General features: G+C 39.5%; 1 protein-coding gene across 3 annotated transcripts in view; it reads left to right on the top strand.

Annotated features, from left to right (window-relative positions):
• MYO16 (myosin XVI) overlaps positions 1 to 23830 on the top strand; it is a 406643-nt gene that overhangs the window by 357311 nt on the left and 25502 nt on the right. For all 3 annotated transcript variants that reach the window (XM_075740353.1, XM_075740347.1, XM_075740336.1), the window contains 2 exons: positions 684 to 1886; positions 19305 to 19463. In XM_075740353.1, coding sequence (XP_075596468.1) covers positions 684 to 1886; positions 19305 to 19463 — 1362 coding nt within the window. The remainder of the gene's footprint in view (positions 1 to 683; positions 1887 to 19304; positions 19464 to 23830) is intronic.

Here is a 23830-nt window from a genome sequence, read left to right as displayed (position 1 = left end):
GAGTCTTTGTCCAAAACCAGCTCTGATTTTGATCTTAAAAGACCAATCACCTAGGTATCCAGTCTCTCCATTCCATACATGCCTGGAGGCTGCGAAAAGACATCTAGCTTAGTTAACTGTATACTCGGTTGGGGAATTGCCCTTAGGCTATGGGATTCCCTAACTTTATAAATTATTTCCACGTCCACAGTACAAAAGAAGAAGAGATAGACATAATATCTGCCTATAATTAGAGTTTTATAGATATTACATAAAAGGGGGATACTTCAGTTACTGGCAAAAGCATGGTGTCAAAGTAGCACCATGCTGAAACTCTGAGTTAAAAGTTTGCCCCTCTCCCTTGGGGCAAAAGAAATAACAAGCATATATTTCCACGTGTTACAGACCTTGCAGTGAACATTTGGATTCAAAAGATACCTCCTCAGGTGTTCTCATCTTTTAGTGGCAGTAGAGATTACCAAAACAGATTATATGCCTGAGTAGCAAAGGCTTGTGGTTTGGAAGCTGAAAGTTCTGCATTTCTTTCCTTGAAATATTTATACTTTTGACTGAATCCCTGTGTTTGTGACTGCTGCTCATTGTAAAACTATATGGGCAACATTTGAAGGCTTAAAGTCCTAGACCTGTGAAAGAAAAAAATTACTTTGATCTGTTAATAACACAGACCTTTTTCACTTTCCTAGTACTGACCCGTCCAAGGCCACACAGCGATGACTATAGTACCATGAAAAAGATACCACCCAGAAAACCAAAACGAAGTCCCAATACGAAACTTAGTGGCTCTTATGAAGAAATACCTGGCCAGAAACCTGGGGACGTAAAACAGGCAAGCACAGTAGCTAAACCAGGTGTCTATGACACTGTGACAGTACAGAGAGCAGCTTCTGCTGATGGGCCACAACATGGAGTGTTGAGTCTCTATATGTCACAAGAAGAGGAGGAAAATGAGCCTGTCTATATTGAAATGGTAGGGAATGCAATGAAAAGCAGTTCTGCTGAAGCAGAAAGCCCGGAACAAGGAGAGTCTGTATATGAAGAAATGAAGTATTTTCTACCAGAAGAAGGAAGCAATGGTAATGGAATAATTCCAGTAGTGACTGGATCTCCTCCTCTGTTGTTTGAAAACAAAAAAAATGTTAACGTTGAAGACGGAACATTGGATGGAAACAGTCAAGCAGCTTTGATCTATAAAGACTCCTGTGACATTCCTGCCCCTTTCCCTAACTTGCTCCCCCACAGGCCGCCACTTCTTGTATTTCCTCCAACCCCTGTCACATGTTCACCTGCTTCTGATGAATCACCTCTAACACCACTAGAAGTCAAAAAGCTTCCTGTCTTGGAAACCAACCTAAAATACCCTGTGCAGTCAGAAGGCTCAAGTCCATTATCACCTCAGTACTCCAAAAGCCAGAAAGGGGAGAATGAAAGACCAGCATCTCCAGGCTTGGTTGTGTTCAACGTTTCCAGCAAAGTGACTCCTCCTTCCACTCCGCCTCCTCCTCTCCCACCACCCCCTCCTCCTGTACCACCTCCTATTTCCTACCGGGCTTCCACGCATTTTGCATTTCCTCCAGAGACTTGTGCAAGTTTTCTGATTAACACAGGGAAAACAGGTAAAAACTCAGATCTGTCAAAAGTACCTCAGAGACCAAATCCTGCTCAACTTGGATGCTCATCTTCTCCATTCTCCAAACTGCCTTACTCCCCAAAGGTGGCAAGAGCAGATCACAGGAAATTGAACTCAAATTCATCATCTTCATTTCCATACAGCCCTACAAACTCAAGGTCATTGACCAGTCCCCTTGATGAGTTAACTAGCTTGTTCAACTCAGGACGGAGTGTGCTACGAAAATCTGCAGCAGGACGTAAGATCAGGGAGCCAGAAGGTAAGACAGATCTCTGTGCTTCTGTATACTGCAGTTCTTCTGCACCAAAACTTTCTTACATTGGAAGCTGATAGAGTAGGTAAAAATACAAAACAAAACCACCACCTGTTGGTTTTTTTTAAAGAAAGACCTGTTGTTGTCATAAGAAACAGATGTAGAAAATACATTGCATATAAAAATTATAGGTCTTCAGGTTTTCTCTGAGATGTCAACTTTTCTTTTACCAAAATATTTCTATGACACAAATTTAAATGGATCATTTTTAACATCCCAGCAGTCTCAGTAAAATAAGCACAGATGTTACATCATGTGAAAATGAATTTATGGTATCAATCTATAGAACTGCTTTGAATGAAATAAATGGCTAGGTGTCTGGCAGATAGCACGTACTTTAATTTGAAGACTTTCTTTTAAGGTTTCATTATTTAATTTCCATGATATTCTCTATTTATTGATACAGCCATTATTATTGTCCTACACAAAGCTGAGACAGAGGGTCCTGCAGCAAACTATATTTATTTCCCTTCTCTATCCTTTTATTCTTACCTTTCCTGTCATTTACATACACTTATGCACATACCCAGAGATTACTTGGTATCCTGGCTTTCTGGCAACTGGAAAACGTCTTTTGTACCTAGTGCAAAAGCCAACTGTAAAAAGAAGCAAAGCTTGCCATTTTGCTAAAGGTTTTTGAGACCACAGTCCTCAGACATTGTCACTTAATTATTTGCCTTGTCCAGGTAATAAAGGGTTTCATGTTGTTACTGGAACAAATCTATGGATCTTAGGAATAGTGAAAATTAATCCTGATGTTAACAGATCCAATTAGCTGCTCTGTCAGGGTGAGATGCTTCTGACCTAACTTTGTCCATCTAAAAGTTCGATATGTAGGCATCAAATCCTTAGGCTACAAAGAGGCAGTCATTTGGAGAGTTTAATTCCTCCCATGTATCTTTCTCCATTGGGTATAAGGAAAGCCTAGGTGATTAAACTAGTAGAGTTGTAACTTCTAAGTGATTAAAGTTGAAGTAAATCCTGGTTCTGCATAGGAATTACAACACTAATGCCAGTCTTCACATTACTGTTCTTATGAAAAAAAAAAGTCTCCTATTGAAAATAGTCAGTGCACTGTATACAGAAACTTCTCTCCTTAGTAGCATCTCCCAAACACAAAATTTTGTGAATTTAAAATTCAGAATGATAAAACCTCTAGACTGTTTTCTCTGCTTCTTGACTTCTGTCTGTCCAAACAGCTTGCCTTAAACAAGAGCTGCGTGCAGCATATTCAAAATGGGCAATATGAAGTCCTATTTTTGAAATATAAAACAAAACAGTAGAGAACAAGATAGATTATCTTCTTATTCACTGACCATTTTCTTAAATATATATTGTTGTAATGATTTCAGTATCATATCCTGATTTATGCAGCTATAATAGAACAGAAGTTTGTGCTTACTCTGGATATGTGTATGTCTGTCTGTGTGCCACCCTATCTCTCTGTCCCTATGAATCTTGGCACCCTTCAGCCAAAACCCCTTTTAACCAAATACAACAAGGAGATAAAGGTCTCAAAACTAACTGAGTTTCTACAGGTTTCATGAAAGTTAGTGGTTAGGTGGAGACAAGAGACTTATACTGGGAGAAACTGTGGTGGACAGAACCCTCATAAGTCCTCCAGACCTTGGAAAAGCTTTACCCAGACCGTCAATGTTCCTAGATGCTGAATTTAATCAGCCATGAGCTATGAACTGAGACTTCATCAGTTCTCAACCTCAGGAGAACGCCTTGTTTCTTATTCTGAGTATATGAATTGATGAAACTTGTAAAGGAGATGTTGCAGTAGTTTTGCTTGCTTTGGGAAAATTACTTGATAACATTCAATGCCTACAATAGAATGGGGTTTTTGTCTTTTTTTTTTCTTTTTTTTCTTTTTTTCAGGTCGGGGGTCTTGTTTTATTATATAGGTAATACATTTGGTTTGTTTTTTTCTTTTTTTAAGTTGAGGGTCTTGTTTTATTATATAGATAATACATTTTATCTGCTGGGAAGTATTAAAGTCAGGTCTTTGGATGTTTCTTCCCAAGGCTCTCTCAATGTACCTGGTGAGGAAGTGTGGTAAGCCTACTCCAACCAAGTCACAAAACTGACCTTTACCTTAAAAAAAAAATTTCTTTGGGATGGAGGATTTTTGCAAACTCAATTTTCAACTAAATGTGACCAAGACAGAGTTCAGCTTGGGTGTCCTGTGGGTTGAAGCTAGTGCATTAACAGAGGCTACCATATAAAAACTCTAAATTTACCTTTCATATGGAAAATGTTGTACTTCTAAATATTTCATCAAGGCAGCACTAAGTATGAAAGATCAAAGTTCAAGAAAGATATACGATAAAAAACCTGAATCAATATTTTATGAACTAGGAAGCTACTGTGTAATACTAAATGCGGTTACGTATGAATAGTTCAGTGATGAGCAGATGGGTTGAAAGTAACAAAGAAATACAGGTGAATGTATGTGGGTGTTTTTACAATTTGCCTTTTTTCATGTACTTCATGTGTTCAGTTCATTTCTAGGGTAACAGCTGGAAAAAAATAAATCTTTTATTTAACCTCTGATACAAAGCAATAAGGTGGCAATCAGCAAAGTGGACTCTGTTATGTAAAACTAGAAGTTGTCCACGTCTTACCTTCTGATTTTTTATCACCTACTGCCTAATGCATATTAAGTTCCTGGAAGACTCTTCCATTTCTTCTTTTTGTCATTTGTAGTATTTTATTTATAGGAAATGATATGGTAAAAAAAATTAAATTAATTTTAATAGAAATTCATTAAAATTGAAGACATGGCCTAGAGCAACACTCTATAATGTGCAATTTCCTTTATTTCCATAAGTTATGACCTACCAACAACCTTAACTAAAAACAGAAAGTAAAATTGTGGGCCATTTTGAAGTCAAGGGGAGTTAGCTATGGGAATCAATAAGTTTCTGTATGGGATCATCAGCCTTTGAGATAAAAGCCTCCTTGCCAATAAAAGTGCAATACAGACAGATCCCCCAACAAGCCTCCCTCTTGCCTGGAGGAGTAATTTCAAGGCCTGAGAACACTGATGTCCTCTTGGCTCCTGACCTCTCCGTGGGAAATGATCATCCAGAATTACAATAGAATGGATTCGTGGTTTTCTGATGGACTGCAAACTTATTGTGAACTGAACTGAGAGCACTCTTCTTTCACACAGGCAACAAAAAAATAATCAAATGGCAACAATTTTCATTACCTGGTGACCTAGCCTGGCCATTTTTTTTATACGACAGTAGCATCCACTGGTTCAAGCAATGATCAAGATCATATAGTATGCTAGTTCTTGCAAATGTAATAGGAGAAGTTTTCTGCTCTGCAGAGCTTATAGTTTAAATAACTAAAACTGTAACAGGTGAGAACTGAGATAAAGTGATTTCTCCAAGGTTGAAAAGAGTTGTCATTGAAGCTACAGCTGTATTGTTAGACAGGGATTTCCTTTTACTCCATATAAAACGAGACTTGAGTGCAGATAAGCAATAATACACACACACTTTTCTTCTGTTGTCCCTGATTTCTAGAAGAAAAAATTTAGTTTGAAGACAAATAGAAACTGAATGGTCATCTGCAGGGGCCCTACTCAGGTATTTCTAGACAGGACCTTAGATTTGAAACTAGACTTCATGAAACCAAATTCAACACCTTAATCACAAACTCACACTGTCTAGCAGAATGTACAAATACTTTTAACTGTTCAACATATAAGACATTCCTTAAATAAGGAAGAGACAATTACATATTTAAGCATTTCATATTAAATATTTGTGGAGCAAGGACAGAATTTTCTTTTCCTCAACACAGATGATTGCTAGGTTGTAGTGTTATTTCTCTTGATTGGTACAGTTGATATTAAATTATTCCATGCAAAGGGGAATCATTTCAGCTTCAGAACAAAAGACGGAATAATTCCCAGCACATCATCTATGCTCAGATTGGCAGAGTGAGCATTCACGTGGATTCTAAAGGGAAAGGATTTTCCTTTAACCTGGATGAATTTCCTTACCATCAGGCTATTCTGATAAAAACTTAATGCTTCTCTCCTTCCTGCTTTTTGAGAAAAGATAGGCATGGATGCTTGACTTCTGTGTCTGAGTAAAAGAAAATGTGCAAACTTGCAACCCCAGATTTAGGTGCCTAAGAAATAAAATTAGGAAGACTTTTCCGTTATATAGGTCATCAAAGTAGAGGGTTCCAAGTTTTGTGAATTATGGTTACTGTTTCAATACAAGTAGATCTGTATATGCAAGTCCATACATGCTTCAGTGACATATTTCTTTCCAAAAGAGTTTACTAATTTATATAGTAACAACAGAAAAGGCCTGCAAACATTAGACTGTTAACAAAATATCGATCCTGTTCAAATGTTTGCCCAATATCCATTAACTGTATGAATCCCTTCTTTACATACTTCCTAAGGGAGGTATTTCCAAGGCAGGTAGCAGAAAGATAGTTACAACTGACAAATTATAGAGATATTTAGATGTACCTAGTTGGGACTAAAGCTTGCCAAAAACTCTTTATTGAAATTGGCTCAAACTTGGAAACTAACAGGATTTAATGTGTATGTATGGGGAGTACTGTCCTGCCAAAGGCAGGTATCCCTTTGATAGCTAGTAAATAATTTCCCTCTATCAGCAGATTAGAGTGAGCTATTGTGCAGCTAACGTCTTAACAGTGGCTTGCAAATTAAATCCCCACTGGGGTTTCTGAGATGAAATCCCAGTCCCTTATCCTCTAAGCCACTCAGTGTTTCCTCTTAAGCAACTTAATAAAGATAATATTCATATCTGCATCTCATTATTCCTATATTATATTGATACAATGTAATAGTTTTACTTTCTTTGTGGCAAGAGCTAACAACTTACAAAACATGAGTAATACAGAAAGCCGTGCTTTCAACTTTTATCTTTTACCTGTGAATGCTGGAGGAATGATTACATGAGGCATTGGACTTCTAGCACATCTTTCAAGTAAAATTCTCAAAGCATTAAAACTTTAATGAATTACGTTCACAATACTTCTCAGAAAGAGATTCATATCTGTTTATATAATTGCCTTAATTGCCAGGGAGTGAGGGTGACTTTCTCTGACTAATTTTCAGATTAGATATCTAAACACAGGAGAGTCATCACTCTCTGATTCACTGTGGACTACTTGCAGCTCTCAGTCTGAATCTCTTGCAGTAGATACAGAAAAGCAGGAGAAAGCCAAAGCACTGCTAGTAAGAGTTTAATGTGAGTCAGAAAAAAAGGCCCATCCTCGGCTAAGCCATAGATGCCCTATGGAGAAAATTACAAAGGAGGAGACAGAACTGCTGGCAATATGGTTGCCATCCAGCCCGTGCTGGGTGGTTTTTCTGAGGAAATAATTGTGGTTTGCATTACTGCAGCAGAAAAAGGAGTCAGAAGAGTCTAAAGAAAGTAGCTTCCATTCCTGTTTGCAGAATGTCTATGAACTTTTTGACTGCCCGAAAGTTACCACCTTAACCTGCAGTCTTCTCCTCACTTATAAATCTGCCATTATCATCTGGATAATTTCTCACAAAAAACATCTGTTGTTTTAAGATAAACACAATATACTAAGAATAATTGTCCATTTCAGAATCTCTGAAAACTAGTATCTTTTACCCCTGAAGAGTTTTTGGGGTTTCTATTATGATGATTTTTTTTCACTGTAGCATTTCTCTTCCTGATTAACTTCACTGTTTGCTCTTATAGCCTTACAGTGTAATTTGCTTTGGTTTTCTGTTCTGACATGGAATAGCGACTTTGTGTGTGATTACCATAAACGATTTTAACCTGAAGATTATTAGAAGAAGAAATCAAGTCTCATTTATATTTCAGGTGAAAAAAGAATGGATATTGTCATAAACCTTTACTATATTTATTTTGCATTTTAAATGCTTCTATTGCAAATAAAATCAAATCCTTAACACTACTCCACACATTTCCAAAGTCTATATCCAGTCAAGTAGAGGTTGGAGGAGGCTGTGCAGCCCCAGGATTGCACGTGAAATACCACTTCATTTTTCACACGATCTTATACTGTAAGTATCTACAGCTGTCAGAAAAGGATCCCAGTGGAGACAGACCCTTGGTCTGACCCAGTACAGGCTCTCTCATGTTCATATCTAGTCACTGCTTAACAGGAAGGAAGCTGTGGAGAAGTGACTGCACAAACTTTGCTGTTTCTTTACATGGTTGATTTCTGAGAACTGCAGGCATTCCTTTTAAATTACTGATTCTTTTTGCTTTCTTTCTACTGGCTTGAGTTTACTTTGTGTCTCCTTCATCCTCTCTGATATTGGAGCACAATAACCACACCATACTGGTCCAGCTTAGTGCATTTCAAGCCCATAGATTTTAAAAATATCCTACCTTTAATAGTGACTTTGATCATTCAGGTAGACATTTACAGGGTTATTATTTTCATAACAATGTCTTCACCATCTGATGCAACATCATTGTTCCAAATTCAGCACTGGTTCGGGAAGTTATCTCATTACTAAAAGTGTTGTGGGCTTCTTTAAATAGCAAACAGTCTTCAGTATTTTTCATTTGTGATCCAGGATGGAGAATCACAAAGGACTTTATTTAAGAACCACGACATCACTAATTGTAAACCAAAGGTGCATACTGTGAGAAATTAGCCATATCTGAGAGAGCAAAGAAATTGAATTGTAGCACACTTCTGTTCCTGATTCCAACCAAGAATACGTCTATTTGGCTGTAAACGTCATATCACTTGATTTTTACAGGGCTACGGGTATTTGGGACATAGTGGAGAATGAAATTTGAACATTCATTTTAGTGAAAGTCTCTAATTAAATTCTCAACTTGATTGAGAAAGCTGTTCAGATGCTTTTAACTTATTTACGTCCATCTCAGCATTAAATCGTCTTTTGCATAGAGCCTCAGTAGAGAACAATAATTCCATTTCACAGAAAATGTCGAGATTGTGACATTTATTTTTGTTTTGTCCTGAAATGAAAATTAAGCATTCTGGAATTCTGTGCAGAAATAAATATTCTTTCGTATCCAGTCTTTCAGAAATGTTTGGAAAGTATTAAATGATTTGCCTCAAGCATGCTGAAATTTTTCTTACTGGAAATGTTAACAATTCAATGTGTTGATGGGTTTTTTTGAACCTAGATAAGTTCAACAGTGGCCATTTCAACACTGATCAGGTTGTCATTTAGCAGTATGTCTACACAGCAACCAAAGATGTGTTATAAACAAAACAAGCTGCTTCTAAACTCACTGGCTCAGGTACCCAAGAGCAATGCAGTTGTGACGATGCAAGCTCCCGCCCCTCAATGATAACCCAAAGTTCTTGAGAGGACTCATGCAGCTCACCATGAAACTCCATAGACCCACGTGTGTGGATCGTGTTCCAGTTCCAGCACTGGCATTTTGTGGACCTGGATGGAGAAGCAAGGGAAGACAATTGGAAAGAGATTGGGAAAAAGACTGGGTGATAAACATGAGGGTGCCCTGACCCTCATGGTCTCTCCACCCCACTGCGCTCTGCTGTTGGGAGGGTAGGAGAGGGTTTGGTAGTGGAGCACTGGAAGTAGGAGTAGCAGTTTGGGGCATCTGTCTTCTCCCTAGGCCCACTAGTGATTGGGAAAATAAAGAAACCTTCAAGACCAGTGCTCTTTTGGCTTGAGTTTTCACTCTATTTTGAAATGAAAAACATGAAAATGAATTTTATCCTTTGTGTGGTGCAATTTTTGAAAGAAAAAGCATATGAAAAAATTAGACCTCAAGTTCAACATTTCATTATTTCTTTTAGCTCTTTCCTTAAGGACTGGTTGCAGTATGATGCTGACATACTAGTAGTTTGTAGTGACAGGTTTTAGCCACAGGTTGGCTATATTTGTGCACAGTCTGGATGCTTATCATACTGCAGCTGTGATAGCCATATGTTCTTACTTTGAGGTTCATAGATGTGTCACTGACCATCACTGTATCCCTTCAAAATGAACTTAAAAACAAGCTAAAGAAATGTCTAAATTCACTTTTTATTTTAGAAGCTCACTTCAAAAGCAAATTGGGAATGTTGTCCAAAAGGTTTTCCAGAATAGCTGTCCCTGTTTGGTGGGCAGGATTACAGTACCGGTGATCCAAAACTATTCCTCGGATTGTCCCTCAGGATCTGCTCAAACAATTTATTGGCCCAGCATAGTCACTTACGCTGAGACTTCTGCATTGCAGGCAATGCCAGAGCTGGTATGGAGAGATCCTGAAAAATCTCTGTAGAAGTATTCTGTGGGAAAAGTAAATAGAACTGATGTGATGCTGTTGGCAGTAGCAAATCCCTGTCTGTTTGTTTGTTTGGGGTTTTTTGTTTGTTTATTTTTACAATATTTGCAACTGTGTTTGAGGGGGAGGAAGGTTGAGACAGTGTCTCATCAGGTAATTCCTTCCAACAGCAGCTAAAGCCCAGCAGTAATGGCTGTTCTGTTAGGGAGATACCACACACAAACGTAAACAAACTTAAATTTCTGCCTTCAAAAAGAACTGCTGCATCCACATTAGTTAGAAGAAAACAGTTTAAAAAAGGGAAGCTGTGTTTCTTACCAAATTGCCGCCTCCTTTTCCAGCACACCAGCAGTTTATTAACCACACAAACACAAGAAATAGACTCTTTGGTCAGCCAATCAACACACCTAACAGTAAACAAAACTATTACAGAGTAAAATCAGCTACTTTTTTCCATATTACACTTTAAAAGGTAGGGAACATGGGAACATGGAGGGAAGAAATGCTTCTCCTAAGACAGGAAATTGTCCTGAGCAATGCTGCCCTCCTTCTTGCCCTCTGGGTTAGTAAGAGACCTCAGCAAGGCCTGCAGAGAGCAGTTCCTAGAGAAGATGCGGTGAATGAAATCCCCAGTCTCTGAAACGCATGCACTGGCTGGACTCTAACACACCTGCTGCATTAAAAAGATATTCCCAGTTCTTACTCAGATGCTACCAAGCAGGAGAAATGGCAGCCTGTCCAGATATTCTTCATCCATTACCAGTATTTAAGAAGGCTGTTTTCTCCACTTCAGCAGCGGTATTCTTTGTCTCATGTTGGGAAGCAGTCTAATTCAAACAATCTGGAGTCATCCAGACTGGGAAAGAAGGCACTTGCGTTCTCTATCTATCTCCCTCACCAACTCTGAAAGTCTACCTGGCCCAGAGATGTCTCTAACATTACTTCTAGGAAGGAGGAAAAGGTTTGTAGCTTGTAACGATTGTCACTGAAATAAATGTAAAATAAGAGCACTGTTTGCCCACCAATACAAGTCCATCAGAGAAGAAAGCAGAAGAAACCTTTCTGTCCTAGGTGTATACTTTCTATAGCTGTGAAGTGATTGAGCTGATGGTTCTTTAAGGGCTGAAGCAGACCTAGGAGCTTCTGCAGTCGCTTCAGTGATTTCCTTCTCACTACCGCCCTTATCTTCTGAACTCTGGCTGATCGGAGTTCACAATATTCCTCAGAGGAACTCTTTACTTCCAGCAGTGTGAGTTTTGTCCCTTGATGTTCTTCATTGCCTGCATCTCTCTTTGCTTTCCAGCATTCATACGGAGCTGTCAGGAATGCAGCTTCCCAGAGCAAAGAAGTGGTCTGTTTCTGTATTTACCTGCTCCATTGAAGAATGCAGCTTCTGGAGTGACTTGTCACACCGTCTGATAGCTCCACTCACACAGCTCAGAGAGAAAGGGTGCTGGAAGCGACAGTACAAATTCATTGCTGCCTAGCCTAGGAGCATCGTTGCAGGGTGAAAGCCTAGACAATCGCTGCTGTAAGGGCAGGCTTTGTGAGGTGAAATAAATCAATGAATAATTATTGCCTCTGACGGCAGCAGCAGCCGGCAGCACAGCTATGAGGGTGAGACAGGCAGTACACGCTAATAGGCTGGGGGAATCCTGTCTTGACAGTTTTCATCCTGCTCCATTTCTTTCAGCAAATAAGATGCATCTGTTTGCCTCCAGCTCTCAGCAGACAAAGTAAACAGTCATGCTACAGCAGGTCACAGTGTGACTTCACGTGGGTAAACTGAACTAATCTGAAGCAATATGCATTTATCCAGCGAAAGGACACCCAAGACAACATGTGCTGAGGGTAGCTAGCAAATGCCACGAACAAGGAATGTCTCAACAGGCAGAGAAAAACAGGAAATGCCAAGTGCAATTGTCAAGGTGCAACAAAACATAGTGGTAAACACTTGAGCCAAAATAAAATGGCCTGTTCTTATTTAACCTTCCTCTCCCTTTCCTTCATCAAAAAATATCTGCATAATTTCTGCAGTCACTATCTTTTTTTTTTTTTTTTTCTTTCTCACTTCACAATGTCCACTTACCACAGTAAATGTAACAAATATTCAGGGTTGGCCACTGGGATTCAGTGTATTCCTGACTCTCCCAAGAAAGAGCAAGAGCACAAATCAGGAATCCCTGACGTCTGCAGTCTTGTCTTTCATATGCTTGTTAAGAGGATCCATCAGTTGTCTCTTATTCACACGTACAATGACAAACTGCTTGATTTGAAATTTCCATTTTGCTGGATGCCAGCCACACGTTTCAAGGCAATCAAGCTATTTAGCTTTTAGATTCATGGTAGCCCAGGTACAAAAAGCTTCTCCTCCTATATCACATTAATTTATCTGGCAGAATGTATGTGTTTTCCAGATTTCATAGTTGCTAATAAAGTGTGAAAAGCTGTGGATCTTGATAACTAAAACCATATATTGATTATTGGTTACAGAAAATCATGTTTTCCATAAATGAAGAAATAATATTTGACATTATCCTGGCATTTATTAAAGCCATTAAATGATAAGAAGGGGAACTATTTCCCCCTTTTTTCATATATTTCTTTCCATAATTATATGTTTTCTATATTTCTGTAGGTTTTGATCCTTTATGGAAAAGCTTTTAAGCTTTTTCTGTCATATTTGTGATTTCTTTTTTATGGGGTTGGTGTTTTTGTTGACCAGGACAGAGATTTTTTCTACTTTAGGACCTACATACATCCTGCTTAGCTTGTGGCACTGAAATTCCTCAGCTGGGAACTCAGCTCTCTGTTTGATTAATGAAAAGGAATGTGTACCTTGCAAGAATGGTCCAGGTATAAGTCAAATCAGATGAAGAAGGGTATATGACTTCCATTTACGTTAGAGCAAAAGTAGGGAAAACCTCCTGTCCCCATACAGTCAGGATGAAACTTTTAAATGTGGCCTCAGCAGAACTGTACAACAGTTCAGTGCCCCATCTGATTTGAGGTTACTTTTCTTCCATTTTTTTTCCTTTTTTTCCTGAGACGGACTTAATATTGACCACTCATTTCTGATTGTGGTAACTAGTGCTGTCAAGGTGAAGGGCTCTGCCTGTTTTAGGAAATGAGGCAGTGCCAGGGAATGTCCTGGGTATGGCAGCTCAGTCCTCTGCGCGGTCCCTGGCATGGTTTCGGACCTGGCAGGCTGGCTCCCTTCCAGGCAGATCTGGGCATGGCTCAGGAAATGGCACAGCCCTGGGACTATTCCCAGCAGACAACTTAGATGCAGCCTCTGTGCTGTGGAGGGCAAGAAAGTGTAATAGCATAGACGTGGGTCCCTTACCGCGCGCCTCAGGGCCAGAGAACAGTTGCGATCACATTTGAGTTACCAGGAGAGACAAAGCAAGAGGTCCTCCGTATTTATGAATCCGTATTATGAATCCCTCGGTGCTTTGGCAGTGCTGCACCAAGCATCCAAGGTAAGCATGAATCTCATCCAAAACCCACTGAAAGCAGCAGAGGCCTTCTGTTGTTATTAATGTTTTCAGTCAGGCTGCGAATGAGCGCTAAATGTTGAAAGGAGGAGTATTTGAAAAAAAAAAGAACATATGGGGACAGGTATATGTTATGGACATACCTACTTTTAAGGAAAGGAGAGTAAAAAAAGGGCTTTGTCAGAAAAGAAAAACACAACACAACCAGATGAGTTATTACTGGGCTTTTAATAACATATTATTTTTTCATGTCTTACTGTGCAAAGCATCTATGGTGATTCCACCTCAATGCTGATATCAGTTATTGATTTATACTTTGCTTTAGACTTTATTAAATAGGCTAAACATATAATTTCCTTACAAAATTAAAAGTTTCTCAAAATGTTTCAGTATTGCACTTTAATCTGTCATCTCAATAGAGCCTATACTAGCCCATTGTCTAATTTGGTGATAACAGCATTAATTCAACCTAAATACTCCTTCTGAAAAAACTATGATGTTTGTGATCCTACATTTTACGTTTGAGAAAAAAAGAGCTTTATAATAGGATATGTGGAAGTCATAGCTCAATTAAAAGAGTTTAAGTTATTCTTTTGACAAAAAAGTTATATCATGTAGAGTTTCAGTGCATTGAATTTCTTTTAAGAGTGAGATAATGACTCCAAAAGGAAAATAAAAAGCAAATATATTAAATCATTTCTGTGATTGCCATACTCTGACTTTTCTTTCCAAAATAAGTGAAATTTCAGTCCATCCTGTGCCTTATGACTCTTATGACTTTGTCATGAGTTCTAAACTCAGTCTCTTCCAGGAACACTGAGAATAACAAACATGTGGATTTCATGAGCTACCTCTTTTGCATACCTTTCCTCTTACACTTTTCAAGTAATGTTGATGTAATTAATTATGTGTTTATTGGAATACAGAGCTTGCTTGTAAGGAAATAATTGTTAAACTTTGATTTGTCATACTCTGATTAAAAGCATTGTACATGTGATTGTTTCCAGCTATTAACTATGCTGCAGTTGAGGGGCAAATTATGCCCCAATCCAAACATCCGTACATCCTTGTAGTCCATACATGCTCATTAACTGCAAGATTAGTCAGAGCAGAATTTGACCGAATCAGTGATATCTTTTTGGCAAAGTCAGTTTACCGAAATAATAACCCAAATGCTGTTTGCTGTTGCAAAGAGTCTGTAGGTTTTCACTTAACGCTTGTATTCCTTTCATAATCATGAAATCCCACCATACTCTTACAGCTGGTATGTCTCTGTAGCCAGTCTCTCACAAGTAGGCATGAATGACTCTTCAAATAACATTTATTACTAGCTGGAAACTGGTAAGATGCTGTTACTTAAAAAAAACCCAGCAGTTGAAACCTGGTAAATCATCCATCCATCAGGTGAGGACAGCAGAGCGCAAGTCTGAACAAAAATGTTGGTGAACTGTAGGAAACACAGATTTTTCTTTTCCTCTCTCCTAAAGTATTTCTGATAGTTTCAGAAAGTTGATAAGGGATGAGAGAGCAGTCCATACTTGCAGGGATTCACAGCAGCAGGGGGAAGCTGACATTAATATGAAGAAAAGTCCAAATGTCTATCTATATCTTGTGACTGGGAAAAGATGAGGGTAAAGTGAATTTCAGACCAATATTTGATGGGAAAAATTGGAATCAGTAGGAATTTTCTAAGTTTTTAGTGTTAACAGAGACCTTCCCTATAATTGTCCACAGTATTCCTGTCTAAGATACCACTGTGCAATGATACATTGTATGGAATAGAAATATTATGATAAAAAGTCAGGAGACACCTTTGTTATGCCCAGGGATATTTTGGGTAGTGGAGAGGCAGGACAGAGAGGGATACGCCAGCACAGGGCCTTTTGGCATGTTAAAGCTTATTGAAAAAACAGATGCCAAGTCCTGCACTTGGGAAGGAATTACCTGTGGGACAGGCTGGGGGCAGGCTGTCCAAGGAGCAACTCTGGGGAAGGGGCTCTGGAGCAGCGAGCTGGGCAGGAGCTGGCAGTGATCCCTGGCAGCAGCACCCAGGGCTGCATCAGCAGGAGCAGAGCCAGGAGCTCGGGGCAGGGGTTGTCCCCTCTGCCCAGCACTCGCTGTTAGACCACATCTGGATACCGTGGCCGGTTTGGTGCCCCCCCAGCGCAGAAAGACACGGACAACCCGGAGCGAGTTCACCCCCATGACGCTCAGGGCTGGAGGGTGTCCCTGTGAGCAGAGCGGGGGCTCCAGCCTGGGGCAGAGATGGCTTCGGGGGCACCTCACAGCCCCCCAGTGCCTACGGGGAGGGGAGGGAGAGGGGACAGCCGGGCCCGTCACAGCCGTGCGTGGCAGGGCAACGGGGCACGGCAGGCGTGAGCTGAAACGAGAGGGGTTCGGGCTGGGCGCTGGAACCTCTCCCCATGAGGACAGGCAGGCCGGGGGCAGGCAGAGGGACGGGCTGCCCAGGGAGGTCGGGCAGGCTCCATCCTTGGGGGGTTTCAAGACCCGGCTGGGCAAAGCCCTGAGCAACCTGCTCTGATCCCACAGCTGGCCCTGCTTGGAGCAGGGCTGCGCGAGGGACCTCCTGAGGTCCCTTCCAGCCTCAACTACCCAGTGATTTCAGGTAAGTTTTGCAACACTGGAACAGTACACTGGTTACACCTGGCTAAAGCATCCTCTTGTTATCCTTTTATAGAAAAGATTTCTTCAGAAACTCACCCATTTTACACAAAGTCCAAAATAAACAAACAGTACTTGTTTGCTAGGGATACACTCTGGTTTCTCCAGGAGTCTTTTAGAAGTTAGCCAACATATGCAGTTACACGTTTTCTGCAGACTCACGTGACTCCACTCCAAAGAGGAGCTGAAGATGCCTATATATAGAAAATTAGTACAAGTACCTTTATATAATCCAGATTATTTTGAAACAAAATACAGGCTTCTTTCCCACCACCAAGATTAATTAAATAAGACATTGTGAAGAATTTTTTCTCTATATAGTCTTCTATTTGGAAACTAAAGGTGTGCATTTCTTACAATGACTGAATAGAGCAAATGGGATAACAGATCTCTATCTAGATAGTTCTCCCAGAAGATATGCTGCATATCTGCCCACTACTTGTTTCTGCCAATTTAGGATGATATTTTAGCTCAATAGTAGCTATGCACAATTCTTTGTAGTATTTCATCTTACAGATACAAAGGAGAAACGATAACCTTTTTTTTCCAAGAGCCCTTCATGAATGCCATGAAAAGATATCAATGTTCCTATGAAACAAAAGGCTTCCGCAAATAGGAATGCAGGAAAAAGCCTTTCTACTTACAGATTCTCAAATGAATTGCAGATGTCAGGCAAATCAATAAATCTTTCGGATATCAAGCAAAATAAGGATCCCAGCCACTTCCCCCGAGACTCTTTATGTAAAAGGTGGCACAATAATTATGTAGGTGGATTATGATCTATAGGCAAGTGCACTGACTATTAACATCTAAAAGTGACATTTCCTTTTCAGACAAATTTAATATGAACTGCAAAGATGCATTTTGCAGTCAACTTGCCTGTACAAAAGCTAAATCAGGCATGCTCTTATAATTGTACTGTATGCATTTTCCAGCTCAGACGCTGGTTCTACCGCCTCTCCCAAGTCAGTTACTGTGGGTAGAGCTGGCCTAATTTTTTCAGTGCATAGCACATTTGCCTAAATATGCAGTTTATGAAGCAGCGCCACTGAAACACTCCAATCAGATCTGGCAAAAAATAATGATCAGGGAATGAGGGCAAGGGAGGGAGTGGAAAAAACCAACATTGAAATGTTTTATTCTGACAGCTCGGAAATGAACTTTTTGACTTTTCAAGGCAGCTTTTTTGTTAGAAGAGGAAATGTTAGGAAAGATTCAGAGTTAGATAACTGAAAGCTAAACAAAACTAAGAAAGCCCTTTTCAATGAAGAGAGACATTTCAAGTTAACCAGAATGGGTATATAGTTCTCATTTCAAACTCATTTTTAAAATGTTGGTACTTTGTAAACTGGGTGGCTTTTTTTTTTTTCAGTTCAAGCATAAAAATGAAAAATCAACCATGCAGTCAACATTAAGTTTGAAAATCTACAGGCAAAGTGTCTGTTACCTGGTGAAAAAAAATGTTTTTCTTGTCCCCTTGAAAAATGCTCATGCACTCAAGACTTAAAAGGGTATATTGTATCTTTGGGAGAGCTAAGAATGTCATTGGAAGTATGGCTGAATGCTGTAATGTTGGGTTTAATAGCTAGTCTTTTGATGGCCATTGGTTGTTGCTATTATGACAAAGCTTAAATAGACACAACCAAAATCAAGGAATAGCTCTTTGAGAGCTGGCATAGAAGAAAAATTTCCATTATAGAGTGCTAAATGAGGGCCTCTGCACCCAGGTCAGTCGTAATATGTCAGCGTCGCCGCTAAGGCTAGCTCTCAGAGGGGGTGGGAAGAGTTAGGAAAACTGAAATGGAGTTAAGCAGAGAGAGAACTGAATTCAGCTTTGTCTTCTGTGAAAGAAACCTGAATATGGCAAGGAAAGATTATGTGCATATGTTCACCACAAAATAAAAAGAAACACAGAAAAGCGAGAGAAATCCATCAAAAACTGCATAGCCTTGCCAGCGCAGCATTTCGTGCAGCCTCATCAGCCCTGCCACACAGGTGGAGTGGGGATAGCCAGGGATATCGGAATTGCAGTGGAGGTCCCTCCTACCATCCCCGTCCGTTCCCGGTCTTGTCTGCCAGCTCCGAACCTGCCTCCGGGTTCTCCACCTGAACCCCAGTGGGGAGCACCGCGCGGGCACAGCTGATGGCTGAGCCCTGTTCCTTGTGGCACGCTGGGCTGACAAAGCCAGGCAAGCTCAGAGCCAGCTCCGGGCACTTCGCTGTGAGCTGCTCGGCTTTGCATGGATGGGCCGTCAGTCAAAGGGGGAAGAAGAGAAGGGTTTTTGCCCTTCTCTTTGAAGAAAAGCCTGTGCGTTGTACATAGCTTGGGAACTGCTACAGGACCAGACCTCCTCTTGATATGTGAAAGGAATTTAACTAAAAGGCTATGACGTGAAAACCTGGGACTGTATAGAAAATGACAATTGATGGCTGGGGAGCCCTGAGGCAGGGTAAATAGTGCCCACGGGGAGGCTCTGCTGGGAGGAATCTTGCTACATATGGTTTCATATCAAAAGCCATTTCATTTCTTGTGGGAGGAGATAAGAGAAAAAAAATAAACCCATGTTATAGCTGTTACTAGTATCACGTAATGCAATGCTGAAAGGCATTGCAGTGATGACAGAATATTGGTTGAGTTTTATCAGCTTATATTTGTGTGAAAAGAAATAGTACAAACGAAATGTTGTTAATGCCTTTCAGTTCCACGAACTTTAAATGGCTACAAGTGGAACACTACCAAAAAAAAAATCACTGACTTAAACCTTCCATCGTTATCACTGGATTTATAAATTTAATGATTAATTAAAGTAATTTTGTTTCTCTGTGTTAGTTTTTTTTACTTATATGTGAAAGCCATTAGTTAATAGGAAGCTGACAAGCTTTTCCTCTGTTTGTGTCAGGTGCTGAAACTAATCTGAACTTGAGGAGCAGGGAAGATCCAAATACATCAGATACTGGATCAGAAACCCAGGATAAAAATGCAAATAACCATGGAACTCAGTCATCTAATCCACTGTCCAGTTCTGTGACTGCTGAAAATGGAAATTCAGTATCAAATGGTAAGCAGTTTTTAATCCCAAAGCTCTTCTAACATAAAATTGCTGAAGTGTTTCCTTGAATGAGCTTTTTAAGATATAGTCAAGCTGGAATCTTCCGAGTTGTGAAATATCTGTGTTTCTGGAACTGACTTAACTTTGTATGTGTGAACTGATAAGCCCCTCTCCAATAAAAGCTTGATGTGAAGAAAATAAAACAGCTGCTGTTGAGGAATTTGTAATTAGCTCAGCTCCAAGTCTATAAGCAGCCTGAGGTATGGAGGACTGAGATTTGGGATTTCTGATCCTATAATCAATACAAATGGGACAGAAAATGGAAAATAAGGATCTCCCTTTGCTACAGGTGCCTTACTAGCGAATGACAAATTGTTTTTGCAACAAGATGATCAAAAGCAGGAGCAATGACAGTAAGAACGAAATCTTTCAAGGTCCTAAAAGCACAAATCCTAAGGATGTAACACTTGTATTACATAAAATCACACAATACAAATACATAAGTATGAATAGACACAAGACAAATAGAAAATACTAATTTCAATGGAATGTGGAGAAGCAGATGTCTAAATACTTGCATGGCACTGGGTACAATTGTCTTCATGCTGAAAACTTAAGTCTAAATATGGTTTGTGTGAGCAGAGCCGATGTATAGCCTTTACTGTAAGCGTAGAACTACAGATAATGCAGTTGGTAGTTTTAGAGTTATAGTGGGAAAATCAAAGGGAAAAAATATTAGGTCAAATGAAATATTGCATTTTGTTTTCCAAATATGATATTTTTAAAAAAAAAAAAGCTAGAGCTGCTTAATATGTAATGTTTTGAAATGAAAAATCAAGATAATTCCTTTCTTTTCAAGAAAATCTATTCTCCAAATTCTGCAGTGCTTGGCCAAAATAATTCTTCCTGCCCTCTCTGATAGTCAAAGCAGAAAACTCATCCAGTCTGAGATGTTTTACGAGTGTAAAGGTGCATTCATTCCTGTGTGAGACCAAGAACACACTGTGACAGAAGAAAAAGGCATCTTTGTCCATTACAACCGTGTCCCCATTTGTATCAATATAATAATTTGGGGAGGAGGGGAGCATATTTTCAGTATGTATAACAGTCAGACTGTTAAATTAACACAAAAACTGTGGGTAGACCAAGTCTTTGATTCCTTTATATGTAAGATTTTAACCATATATTCTGATGTCCTCATGGGAGCTGTGGGAGATCTGCTTTTTATAAAAGCAACCAATTTATCCCCAGACCCCTTAACTGGGAGTTTAATCACAAGAACTGTGCTTCTTTCAGCTTAGAAATTAAATGATGCTTTCAGTTTATAATTTGTGATGATTATAGTTAAGTTAGTAAATGATCTCAGTTATTGAACTAGATATTGCTTGAAGAAAAGGCGAACCAAGAGTGAGATGGGTGCTTGTAATTATTTCTGTGAAGTTTTTATCAGTGTATTTACAACCACTGGTAGCCAGGGCTGTTCGTATTGATAATATACAGTATCTACTATGCATAAACTAATTCTTTTCAAACTATTTGTAAAAGGAAAGTTTAATCATAAAGGTGTGAAGTCATGCAATGGAATTTTCCAATAAGATATATTTTCCATTAATAAACACTGAAACTTTTCATGGAAGGTTCCCGATTTTGGTGCAGCTTGATAGGGAATGGTTTTGATATTCACTGTATACTATGACTAGAAGAAAATTCCCTTTAGGTCTGGCAGTATCCCACTGGGTAAGGAATTAGCATTATTTGTGGCATTTTGAGGTTCAAATCTATGTTTTGCCTATCAGACTGTTGTAAAAATGATGCAAGCTTTGATTTTACCCTGATGCAATACGAAATCAGATTATAAATGTTGTGATCCAGAATGCTAGTTTTCCAGTCATCCTTAATAATAATTGAAAGATTTGACAATATGGAAAACTTTGGTGTACTTTGATTACAGTAATTCAAAAACAGTTTTCCAGTTTGCCTAGGAAAAAAATCCTTCCAGGATTCAACCCTAACGTCTTCATGATTTTGAAATCTATGTCTTGTTGGATATACCTAGACAATTCTGATATTTGAGAATGTGCCATGAGATGTTTTCATGTAAAATACTTTTTTCATTTCTTTGTTACTGTATATCAATCTCCTCTAGCTTTGAGGAAAATAAAACCTGAAATGCATTATTAAATAGTTGATACTGAGATTACAAAACTCTTGAATATAAAGTAATCTGCTTCCCACTGTTACATAGTGCAACTATATAATCTACTTTCCACTGATAGAACTAAAGTCTAGATTCATGCATTACTCATATGAGTTAATACGGAAGCAATTTCTTAAATAAGACTGTCTTTTGCTGTCGTGAATGAAGTGTCAGCACCACTCCTCTGAAGCATCACGAAACTTAAAGTCACTATGGTCATAAGAATAATCATTTTGACGAAGATGTTGATCTTACTTATAACCCGATGAATTCTTTAGAAAACCATTACTAAGCAGCTAAAAAGCTGGCTGGCTCAGCTTCCAAACAGATTAATGCTGCGTTGCTCTCAGAAGCCGAGTTTAATTTCTGGCACTGCTGTTAGTTCAGAATTTTAATAGAAGTTGCTTTTTTCATTTTAGATAATGTAATCCTCTTCTTCTTTAGTTTATCTTAATATTAGGAGTAACACCTTTCTACAGTTCTGTGCTATCAAACTGTCACTTTTCTGCCACAACTTCTTTACACCTACCAGAGTTTTTAGTTTGAAAGAAAGCAGGTTTTTGCTATTTCTTGTCCAAACACAAAGAGTAATCAGAAAGCCTATAATAACCTTTTACATTACGATGCTGAAAGTTGTGATCCTAAATCACCCAAACCAGCAGATCCTCTGGTGGGAGACTCAAACATCGCAGGTAAAAGTTTACTGAAATTTGTTGTCATTTCCAACGAGTACCTAATAGTATATAGAGGAGTGTTTAATCATTAAGTGAAATGTTTAAGTATGACAGCTATAATAAGTGACTGAGGTGACCTAACCTTTGGTTAGTGAAAGGGAGAAATTCCCTGGACAGTTCTTCACCCCCAGTGGAGTGTGTTGTAGAGGTACTTACTCTATGTAGCCCAAGTGAAGATTAGAGTAGATGTTGTACAGATGAGACAGCCCTGTTGGACCGAAGGAGCCTTGCGCTGCCTGGTGCCTAAAGGTCATACAGGCACGCACTTTGCACTGTGCTGTTCATCCAGCTCCGCTGGCGTGCTGCTGTCCCTCAAAGGAAGCGTCTCTGGTTATTCCTCTTCTCTTCAGTTATAACTGAGGTCCATTGCTTGTGTATAGAGATCCATGCAAATGGACTCACTGTAGAGTTTATATATAGTTTTTATGCAGATCAGCATAAGAATAACTGTCAAGAACCTGCCTGTTTCACCAAAAGCATTATTCAGGTAAGGGGATTAGTCTTGTCTAACTTTAGCTGTTGAGAAGGTAGCCGTTCTGTCGAAGCAGGTCACCTGTGGGCTACAGTCTGCTATAAAGTCTCTTGAAACTTACCACCAGATCTAAACACATCAGGCAACAAGTTGCAGAATAGGAGAGGTGTCACAGCAGATAACCTGACAGAAAAGGGGCATGTCACCATGACATGGGCTACCTGCTGTTGAGCACAGGACCTTACCTGGTGATGCCTCTTTCACACTATAACAGCTAATGTATCAAGTGGAGCAGGTCAGTAGATCCAGCCTGTGTGCTAATGCAGAATCATGGAGAGAGGTAGAAGGTTTGGGGAATGATGTGTGGCCACAGCTGCAAAGACCCAGAGACTCTGTGGTGTTGCTGTTGTTTTGCAAAGATGGATGTTGGAGGCCAGGAGGTGCAGGGTTTCTGGTTCAGGGGTAGCAAAGCCTGTGAGACCGGAAGATCTCTGGAACCACAGAACCACTTCTAGATGTCCAGATCTCAATATTTGAGATGCAAGCTATTTACTGAAGGATCCTAAGAGGAGTATCTGAGAACAGGGCAGAAATGGGAAATAGGAAGTATAGGAAAAAGATCAGGGACTGAGTGCGGGATCTTCCTTTGGAGTAATATAGAAAAGGCATTACAGGGAGTAAGTAAGTGGGTAAATGATTGGGTTTTTAGTTTCAACAAACATACTGCTCGGGACAAGGCCATATTCTTGATTCCATGAAAAAATGGAATGCATTTCGTTCATTTAACTTCTCCAGTTAGAGATTATTGACTGAATCATATTTCTTGCTATCATTTTCACCACCACATATAATTACAGCAATAGTGTTAGCAAGCATAGTTTTGCCAAAAAATTCCCAAATTAGACTTACTTATGGTAACTCGAGAGTGGTTGCAAGAAAGCCTGGTCCAGATGGTGTAATTTGGACTCCAGCC

This window comes from Balearica regulorum, chromosome 1 (genome assembly GCF_011004875.1).
Source record: "Balearica regulorum gibbericeps isolate bBalReg1 chromosome 1, bBalReg1.pri, whole genome shotgun sequence".
Lineage (NCBI taxonomy): Eukaryota > Metazoa > Chordata > Aves > Gruiformes > Gruidae > Balearica > Balearica regulorum.
The sequence above is the reverse complement of the archived record's forward strand: the minus strand, read 5'-3'. Positions and strand labels throughout refer to the sequence as shown.